This window comes from Hipposideros armiger, unplaced genomic scaffold (assembly GCF_001890085.2).
Source record: "Hipposideros armiger isolate ML-2016 unplaced genomic scaffold, ASM189008v1 scaffold_415, whole genome shotgun sequence".
Lineage (NCBI taxonomy): Eukaryota > Metazoa > Chordata > Mammalia > Chiroptera > Hipposideridae > Hipposideros > Hipposideros armiger.
In genome coordinates, this window is record NW_017731765.1 from 1,171,658 (window position 1) to 1,182,500 (window position 10,843).

At 44.5% G+C, this 10,843-nt stretch overlaps 1 protein-coding gene across 2 annotated transcripts in view; it reads left to right on the forward strand.

Annotated features, from left to right (window-relative positions):
* Nucleotides 1-350: 350 nt before the first annotated feature.
* Nucleotides 351-10,843, forward strand: part of MGST2 (microsomal glutathione S-transferase 2) — a 16,939-nt gene continuing 6,446 nt past the window's right edge. For both annotated transcript variants that reach the window (XM_019664044.1, XM_019664045.1), the window contains exons 1-2: nt 351-518; nt 3,237-3,336. In XM_019664044.1, coding sequence (XP_019519589.1) covers nt 461-518; nt 3,237-3,336 — 158 coding nt within the window. In that variant the 5' untranslated portion in view covers nt 351-460. The remainder of the gene's footprint in view (nt 519-3,236; nt 3,337-10,843) is intronic.

A 10,843-nucleotide genomic window follows, 5' to 3' on the forward strand; every position in this document is an offset into this window, starting at 1 on the left:
AATAAATACTTCCATACCTTTGCTTTTCCACAGGAGATGAGAACAGTCTCAGTGAGGCCTTGGAGCTGGCTAGGGAACTAGAGAGGTCCAGGAGTTGGCAGAGGGGGAGGGGAAATTGCTTTTGAATTGGCAGAGGTGAGGGTTTAACCGCAGGTGCTGGTGCTGGAAGCAAACACTGCAGCCTGTGGCTGGTGGCCAGACAGCTGTAAATCAAGTTCAGGAAGCAACTCCAGGGCCAGATGCAGATCTGTGACTGGCAGTCCCGACCTTCCAGGTTCCCGTTCCTGTTCCAGGGCAAAGGTCATTCAGCCACTTGCATCACCTTTTTTTTTTTTTTTTCCCTTCCCCAGCTTTCTTTCCCTTTTAAGGAAGGTCAGCATTGCAAAGCTGAAAGTGCCTGTGTTATCTTCCTCTTGATTTCTACAAATAGTTCCGTGAAGCAGAAGGTTCCAAGTGCAAGATGGCTGGGAATTCCATCTTGCTGGCTGCTGTCTCTGTGCTCTCTGCCTGTCAGCAAAGTAAGAGTCCCGGGCAGCGTGTGTGTGTGTGTGTGTGTGTGTGTGTGTGTGTGTGTGTGAGCAAGAGGGAGGTCTGGTTTTGGAGTTTCATACTTAACTTGCTGGTGGCCCTGTGTGCTGTGAAAAGCGTAGTCTGCTTAGGGCCATGGGCGCTTCTTTCTCTGGGACAGGCATTCCAGGGATGAGATCTCCCCCTGGGGACGCAAGGCCTCTGAGCCCAGCCTTTCTGCATCATGGGTGGCTACAACCCACAGCCCAATTCAAGCCCATTAGCAGTGTGCTAACCTGGGGGGAAATGGCCTATAAATATTAATTGTACCTGCTTGTAAACTCTGGCTATGATTTCTTAAACTCTGATCTTTTAATTAATGCATTTTCTTAAATAAACTGCCTATGGCAGGTATGATTATCAGGTGTAAAAAAAATCTCCTGCAGAAATATGAGCTTCAGATTAAGTAATTAATTCTAAATTTTAAAGCACTTTCCCACTAGGGTTATTCAATATCCCAACTGCCTGGTTAAATAGAGGGCTTTTTCTCTGTGGGGATCACATTTACTCAATTCATATCCTCTTACCTGCTAAGTGGGGAAAAGGGTCTGAGTGAGCACTGGTGAGACTTCTTACCAAGTACACATATTTATCTTTCCAAGTGTGCCTGTACAGGAAACAGGGCAGGGCTGTGGACTGTGCCCAGAAGCTGGAAGCACGAAGGCACCACCATTTAGGATAAAGTCCAGCCTGTACACCTGCTCAATGTCTTGCCTAGCCAGTCTGTTTTGTGGATTTATGAAAATACTATAACTTAAGACACACATTTTTGTGGTCTGAGTCACAATCTTTTCTGGAGTAGAGCACGATGTTTATTACTGATTTAAGGAGCACTTAGACCTACTCAGGGGCACTACCAACCCATGTGTGCCCTCATCACGGCATGGCAAGACCCCAGGAGAAGGTCCACAGGTGCCCCCAGGCTGACAGAGCCTCTGTCATCTGCACAGGAGGGCTACTGTTTGCTGGTGGCTGCAGGGGACAATGTGAGCGGCGGCCAGAAGGTCTGGCAGCTGGGTGACATGGGTGGCAGCAGGAAAGAAGAGGGGAGGCTGGACCAACAGTGGTTGTTGGGGGACAGGAAACGTTTAATGATAGGTGAAAGAGAAAAAAAAAAAAGAGGAGAGGCCGCTGTTTAGTTGGCATGAGGAAGCAGAATTTGCTGCTTCTACAAAAGTCTGGTATTTATGGAGATGGGACACCGTGTGCCATGGTAGAAACAGCTCAGGTTTTGAAGACAATCTTGTGTCTTTCGAGTCCAGCTACTTACCTGTTAGGTACCTCTGGCCAGGATAGCGTGTCCTTCAGTGTCCTCATCAGAAAGGGTTAAACAGGTCACTGGGTAAGAAATGCCCAGCAGGGTGCCTGGCCCAGGGCTGGTGCTCAGCATGGTCAGTCCTCAGTCCCATCCTCGCTGCTTCCCTACAGAGAGAAGCGTCTTCAGGATTGACAGCCATGGCTGGGGGGGTCAGGGTGGGAGGTGGTCTCCTCAGTGCACCTATCCCTCTGGAGAAAGCTAGGGAGAGAGGAAAGACAGGCAAAACAAACGGAAACGATTCTCAGGTCGTTTTTAATTAACTCGTAAGAAGAGAAACAACGTTGACGCTCTCCAGAAGAAGTGGTGAAATAGCCTTTCCACCCTCATCTGTTCCAACGGTAGCCATGTGTCTCTCAGGCCCCTGATCTGGGAGGACAGTGACAAGGCTTCCACCCCTTGGGGCTTCGCTGGCCCAGCTGCATCCTCCTTGCTGGGGCTGGGCTGCTGGGTGGGGAGTGTTCAAACACTTCCTCCCTTTGCTGAAGCACATTCCTCACTGCTGCAGCCGCTACAGACAGGCCAGCCAGGTGCAACGCACAGCCTAGACTCTAGGCCCTAGAGGAAGGCAGCACCTGCAAAGCTTTCGCTCCCTCACAGCCTCATTCCAAAGCTCCAGGTTCTTGCACCACTGCTAATGTAAAATCTAGGAGCACACATCTTATAGAGAAAAACGAGAAGCCTCACCAAGGGTTTTCTCCAGGGCTGCGGAGTGAGCTGGAAGCAGGGTCCAGAACAGCCAAGTCCCAATTTCCCCCTCAGTAGATTGATCTTTTTGGCTTTAGCCATTAAGGAGAGTAAACTGCTTTACTCAAAGGCTACTGATGTAAATGTTAATCACATCTAAAAAATACTTTCACAGCAACATCTGGACCAATGTTTGACCAAACAATTGAATCCCATATCCTCGCCTACTTAACACATAAAATTAACCATCACAGAGTTGTCTCTAATTTTTGGAAATTACAAATAAAGCTGCTGTGCACATTTGTGTACAAGTCTTTGTATGGAGATATGCTTTCATTTCTCTTGGAGAAATACCTAGGAGTAGCATGGCTGAACCATATAGTCTATGTATGTCTAACTAAAAAAATCCCTTCCAAATGGGCTTTTTTTTTTTTTTAAACGGTTTCTTAAAGTGGCTGTACCATTTGACATCCCCATCAACAGGGTATGCGAGTTCCAGTTGCTCTCACGTCCTCACCTGTCTGTCTTTTTTTAACTGGTAAGACCTGTCCTTTTAATTTTAGACATTTTGATAGGTATAGTGGTATCTGATTGTGGCTTAAATTTGCGTTTTGCTAATGAATAACAACATGGCAGATTTTTAACATTAATTCCTTTTTACTTGCAGGTTATTTTGCTTTGCAGGTAGGAAAGGCAAGGTTTAAATACAAAATTACACCCCCGGCAGTCTTTGGGTCACCAGAGTTTGAGAGAATATTTCGTGCACAGTAAGTAATGCTTCTCCCCCCCTTCAGGGACTTGGGCTGGCCACTTACACATAATTCTGGTTAGGGAGAAAATGTGCAGAGACAAGATAACCACTCTTTATGGCCAAGACCCTTCTCACGATCCTTGAAGCTTGAGGTACCCATGCATGGAGTCTCTACCCACCTATATTATGGATTCAGAGGGCGCACTTACAAAATAGGATGGGATCTTAGCAGGGCCTGCTTTATATCTCTAAGCACAGCAGTTTGGTCAAAGAGCCCCCTGAGAGTTCAGTAGCCTCAAATTGGATTAGCTATGCTATCAATTTTCTCTTTTTTATCTTTATTTCCTTCTTTCCACTTCAAAACAGAGGTGGGGTAGTATTCCCCTCTGCCCACGAACCATTTCCTCAAATCATAAACACGTAAGAATGAGGAAGCTTTTATTAAACATCTACTCATCATGGTTTTGGTCATCTTGTTCTCCTTGCCTTTTCAGACCCACACAGAATGTTCCACCATAAACACCATGAATTTGTCTGCTGCAAGACACTTGGGCCCCCTTTGTATTTCATCCCCCAAACTAAGCGCTTTTAAAAACATGGCACCTATCACCATTTATACTACATCGCTCGGTTGTTTTGTTAATGTTCACGAGTGAGGTTGGCCTCTCATTTTCCTTTTTGTATGGTCCTTGTCTCATTTTGATATCAAGCTTATACTAGTCTCACAGAACAAGTTAGAGAATTATTTTCTGAGAGAATTTTAATAAGATAGAAAGAGTGTACCAATAAATACCTCAGTTGTTAGAATGTGCATGTAGAATGATCTGGACCTGATGTGTTCCTTGTGGAAAAATTTTAAACTATGGGATTTAATTTTTTTAGTGACAATTAGACTCTTCAGGCTTTTTATGAAGTGTTCAGTGACTTCGGGCAAGTCATGATCCTTGAGGTGACAACAGTGGTCTCTTGTTCATCTATTTGCTCCAAGGAGGCAGGCACGCCCTGTGTCCTCAGCTTGAAAGTGGGAGATGAACACCACTGGTAATAGTAGAAGAGATCATTTCAAGAGGTGCACAGACATGATAATTAAAAAGAAAATTTTATTGTGGTAAGAACATGTAACATGAGGTCTACCCTCTTAATTTTTTTAAAGTACGTATTGTCAACTAGAAGTACAATGTCATACAGCAGATCTCTATAGAACTTATTCTTCGTACTTGAATGAAACTTTACATCCAAGGTATGATTTTAGATAACATCGAATCACACGATGGGAAAGCCATTTTCATTTCAATTGTCTTTGAATCTTTATGGTTATGCCAGTGGGAAGGACTGGTTTGGCGCCAGTATGTCCCACCCTCCAAAATCAATATTTAGTTTCATCAGAGTAATTCATGTATGTGCTCGGAGGCTTTAGCAATCGGTAGAATTGGGCAACTTCTTGTCTTCATGGGATTTGTTTTTATATTTTTCCTTTATTTAGAAAGTGATACTCTTTTTCTACTTGTGGTGGTGATGTAAAATTTCATTTTCCCTAATTTGTTTAAGAAAAAATTTGATTTATAGAGAAATAGCAAGTGGTATATAGAGAGGCTAAACTTTTGACCATGATCTATTAGTGCTTGAAGTTTGGGAGATACTGCACTATTTATAAAAATCATCACAGGAGGAAATTCCACATCTTCCCGCTTTGTCTTTCATCATCTGAGAACTTCCTGTTGGGGAATGTTGGGCTTCCAGCTAAATCCTTGGGTCGTCTCTGGTTCTGTGTTCATTCACGTAGCTTTCACAAATATGGTTTTTTTTCAAGTTATTTCTCTCTCTCCTTCCTCTTCTTTATCTAGACTCTTTGTCCTGGGAATAAAGCTAGGCACCATTTCCAAATATGTCTCTTAAGTTGCTGTTTATAAAATAGCATACAAACCCAATTTCCTTGTTAGAAGTGTTTTTTTTATTAGTTTCAGGTGTACAAAACAATGTAATAGTTAGACATTTACACCCCTCACAAAGTGATAGCCTCCCTCCCCCAATCTACTACCCCTCTGATATCTTATATAGCTGTTACAATTCCATTGACTCTATTCCCAGGATGCTGTACTCTACATCCTGTGGCTATATATATGTTAAATTATAGTTGACATTCATTATGATTCAGCTTCAGCTTCGGGTGTACAGCACAGTGGTCAGGCATCTACATCATTCATGAAGTTGTCTCCCTAATAAGACAAGTGTCCATCGGATACCCTACAAAACCTTTACAACATTATTGACTATATTCCCCAAACTGTCTTTTGTATCCCGGTGGCAATCTTGTGGTTACCAATTTGTGCTTTCTAATCCCCTCACCTTCTCCCTCATCCCCACCCTCCTCCCATCTGGCAATCTTCAGTTTTTTTTCTCTATATCCCTAAGACTGTTAGAAGTGTTTTTTATGTTTTGTTTGATTAATCATGGTGGAACAGAGAGGGGTTAAAACATAATAGCTAGTAGTTGGGGTGTGTTGGGGGGGCATTTGAAGCCATAGAAGAACTGTAAGGGCACAGTAGTGGCTGTCCTGGGTTCTCTCTGAAGAGTGCATGGGGATGGCCCTGCTCTCTCACCTGAATTTCTTCTTAGACAGCCCACAGCACTAGCCCAGTTCTTGCCTTAGATTCTAAGTTTAGAATAAGTCTGGCCAAATCAGATTAGACTCATTGCTAGTGAAGTCATTTTGACTTTATCTAAGGTAGTTAGGGCAGGATCCTCTGGGATAACTAGTTCATTCCCAAGCCTACTTGGCTACCTCTTCTGGTCTTCACAGGTAGGTCCCCTTGAGCTCTGCCAGGTCCTGCGAGGGAATGCGCTTTCTCCTCTGGCTCCCCCGGACCAGAGCCCTGAGTCTCTCCAGCCTCCGTATGGCCTTGGCTGTAATGGGAATGCTGCCTTTTCCCTGTCCTCTTCCCCTGCTGCTTCGCCCTGAGCATCGCCAAGAAGCCTGATGGTATGACGAATTCTATCTTTAAGCGGAGTTTGCCATCTCACAGCAATCACTGTAGGGTCCCTCTGACCACATTGATGTGCCTGTTTCCTGTCTGAGGGTTGCCTCAGGTTGAATGTTTATTTGCCAAGCTGAGATGCTTGTTGTGGACCCTAACTTACCCAAGTTACCAGCACAGGGTCCTTTCTCCAGAGACCCCATTCAATTCCTCTTCCCTTCCTACAGAGAGGGGCTCAGAGGTGGCTCTCGCGAGAGTTTTGCAGTCTTGCCAGAGTATTATTATTTTTTTAAATTACAAAAATAGCAACTATAATTTCACCAAGGGCCATTCTTTCATGTTATTGCTCAGCTCAGAAACTTCTATCTAGTCTAATTTGAGCATCCTGATCCCTTTAGATTAAAGGCTTTTATTAATCTAAAAAGTAGATCCACGTCATAAGCGGACCTTGTTGCAATTTAAATACATTTCCTCTGATTCTCTTCTCACCGGAAGAGAAGAATAGCTGCTGACCTCACTCACTTGAGGACCATTACTAGGTATCTTTTATCTTCTGTATTTTGAAGCTAGGTAGCACTAACTCTTTGGCTTTGTTTTTCAATCATTAAACATTTTTTGTTATCTTTAGACTAAACATTTTCATATTATTTCCAAATGTGGAACGTGGAGCCTAGAAGTATATGTGATATTCTAACAATGGTTTCACGATTCTGAGTAAGACAGAGGAATTGCCTCCTACTTAGTTCTTTTTTTTTTTTAAACTTTATTGGGGAACAGTGTGTTTTTTCCAGTACCCATCAGCTCCAAGTCAAGTCATTGTTTTCACTGGCCCATGTGGAAATTCAACCAGCAACTTTGGTGTTATGAGCACCAACTGAGCCAACCGGCCACCCACTGGCAGTTCAGCTCCAAGTCAAACTGTTGTCTTTCACTCTAGTTGTGGAGGGCACAGCTCACTGGAGCCATGTGGGAATTGAACCGGCAACCTTGGTGTTAAGAGCCTGTGCTCTAATCACCTGAGCTAACTGGCCACCCGTACTGAGTTCTTGTTAATGCACTCCTGTTTGCTTAATGCTGAGTTATTCAGTTCCTGTTCCAGAGTTCACCTGCCACAACTAAACCCAATCATCTTGAATCTGAGTACTCTTTAGCAATATTATCCCCTTTGTACTCTAGTATAGATCTGTACATTTATAAATAAAAACTAGTGACCTTAATGCATATCTGAAAACTACAGAGAAGAGAAAAATTTACAAAGATAGTACTTTTCAAATATTCTGCAACACTAGGATTATAGAAATGTGGGTCACCTACTTTTGTAGTAAGTACAGAAAAGTTAAATAAATAGATATATTTTTCTTATAAGCGTACCCATCTTAGACATTAGCTGAAAGCACAAGGTGGAATTATCCACTGAGTTACTACAATGCAAAGGGCTGGGATCTCTAAGATGAGAGAGTGGCTCTAAATGACGAGGTCTTCAAACTCCAGCATCCTGCCCCACAAACCACCAGTGTTAGTCAGTTCAGGCTGTAACAAAATACCACAGATGGGGGGTGCTTACACAATAGGCATTTGTTCTCTCACAGTTCTAGAGGCTGCAAACCTGGGATCAAGGTTCTGGCTGATTCGATTTCTGGTGAGAGCTCTCTTTTCTTGGCTTGCTATGTCCTCACGTGGCCTTTCCTCCGTGCATGTGTGTGTGGTAGTGGCAGGGAGAGTGAGTGGTGGGTGTCAGAGAGCCCCCTGCTGTTTCTTCTTGTATGACACCAATTCAATTGGATCAGGGCCCCAGCCTTCTGCCCTCCTTTATCCTTAATTACTTCCTTACTCCAAATAGAGCCACTTCGGGTGTTAGGACTTCAACATAATGAATTGTGGGGAGGACAAACTTTTAGTTAGTGCCACTATAAAATAGCTTCTGTCACACAAGCTTGGTGATTCTCAGGTAGTCAGGGGACGGAAGGTGGCTGGAATTTGGACGAGCTGCAGGCTTCACGCTCTCATCTGCTCATCCTGTTCCTTGTCAGCAGCACCGCTGAAGAGTGTTGGTGAAAGTCATGCCCTCCTGCCGCTAGCAGCATTCTCCTTCTGGTGCCCCCACACAAGGCTTACTTGACAAGGAGCAATTTAGACAGTTACGAGTCTATAGAAAGCTTAACTCCAGCAACCTCTCATCCCCCAGACTTTTCTGAGCATATTAACCTATTGCTCTGACCCCCAGCCAGTGTAATAATCCAAAAGACTTCCCAGGGTCGAAAGCCAGCGGACTGAGGCTGGGTCATCTGTTAACAGGGCAAGCAGCTCATAGCGGCATGCAGCCCACTGCTTCAGAAAACAGAGTACAGAACAACAGGGGAAAAAAAGGCGAACAAAAACTTGAAAGTGGGAAGCCTCTCAAGGAGCCTCCTTTAAGTTGCCTTGTCTGTTTTTTATTGTTTAAAAGATGTCATCTCATGAGCATGGCACTAGGAATATTCTATGGCTGATGAGGTTTTCCCTTTTGGCAAATGGTTCAGATTTTCTATGAACAATATTGTTCTATACAAAGTTTCCTGGTGCACATTACTTAGAAATCGATGTATCAAATAGCAAAGATATTCAGAAGTGTTTTAAGTCAGAGGTCTCCCAAGTGGTGTGTGCCCTGAGGGGGGTGCACTAAGTAAACTGTTGGGGGGTGGGGAGGTGATGAGGAAAACATTGGAGCTGCTATTCATATTTATTCTTAAAATTTCACCCTTTAATTTCTATTTCGGGTGTGTTTTATAATATATACGGTATTCTTTTCCAGTCGATTGTATTAGCTGTGCTAATAGATCAACCCGATATTCCCAGTGGTTTAGCACAATGGAAGTTTACATCTTCCTCGTGTCAAGTTCAGTATGGGTGTTCCTGGTTGGAACATGGGCATTTTGAGGCCTAGGCTCCTTCTGTCTAAGAGGTCTGTCCCCATCCACGACCTTAGAATTCCCTCCATTCAACCAGTGAGTGGAGGAAAGGAACGTGACACACGAGCTACTTAACCATTTGGCTTAGAAGTGACATATTTCCCTTTTATTGGGTTTCCTTTGGCAAGAGGAAGCCCCACCGAAATCCAAGGCGGCTGGGAGTGTAGTCGGCTGGGCAGCTACTGCACAGCACCACCAGCTTCACTCCATCTGTTGTCAGCTAGCATCTCTGCTACAGTAGGACATGTATATATTTTTATGAGGGTTGTATAACCATGAAGGCTACGCAATTAAAAACATTTGGAGACTAGTGTTTTAGGAACTGTCAGAACTGGGGCTGCCTGGCCACACATTGATTCTTTTTTTCCAAAATGAGATGAACATAATGATTGAGACAGGGTCCAAACGGTACTTAGTTTGGGATTTTCCCCCAGTATCCCCTCGGATCCAGGCAGGCATCTGCAGTGGTCACATGTCCTGAGTCCCACGGCCCAGGCTCCCTTGGAGTTGGGATGGACCATGATGGTTTCAGCAGCCATAAATACTCAGTCTCAACAGGCTCCGCCAGACCGACCTTTGGGATGACCAACTTGGGACTTTCTCAGTTTTGGCACTCAAAGTTCTGTGTCCCAGGAAACCTTTCAGGTCCAGGAAAACCAGGACAATTTACCAATAAAACAAGGAGACTGTCCTGATTTTAAAACTGGAAGTCCCATGTTCTGAAAACCTTCTCAGTCTAGGGCAAACAAAGATGGCGGTCCACCCTACTGTCCTCCCAGCAAAAACTCTCTTTGTTATCACCCCTGTGTAGAATTTGAGGGCCATGGCGACATTTGCCTATGACAAAGGAGAAGCTTCTCCCTAATCTTTTTATGGGAAGCTTAAATATCAGCAGAGCACAGGATAATTGTGCAAAGGGGGCTCTAACGAGCAAGTGGGGAGGCAGACTCAGTTTCCCCTGGTGTGCACTCGCAGGGAAGGGGGTGGGCCATCAGTGGTCACACTCACCCATGTCCTCCCTTCCCACCAGAGGGGAAATCAACACAGATGCTGCCAGCCATGTTCTGTCCCATTTGGAGAGTTTCCTGAGGGTCTCCTATAATGAGATGACAGAATATATCTGCCTTCATGTCCAAAAGAGACCCAACAATTATTCTCATTTTGGTTTTCATGGAATGTGACTGTAATTAGTCACCAATAGGATGATTAAGAAGACATTGTCAGAGTTTGGTCCCCTTGAATTAAGCAATGTCTGTTGACAGCTTCCTGTAGATGCATTGTCCTGGGACACACCGTGGTGGGAGAAGGACATGGGCACACGCTGGAGGGGGTGGAGGAGGTCAGAATGAGCAGGTAGAATGGGATTCCAGGTATCTTAAGGCCTAGTTATACCAGGTGTTCTCAGCAGGCAGCAGCAGAGAAGACTGTCAGCAAGGAGCAGGGCCCCAGGACTGGCTGTCAGAGAATTATTTTCAGTCTCTGAAAGATAATAGCAAGACATGGACATGGGCCGGCCGAGTGGCGCGATGGTTAAGAACTCGCTTGGGATGCCAGAGGGCCCCGGTTTGGATCCCACATATGAGGGCCAGTGACACTGCCC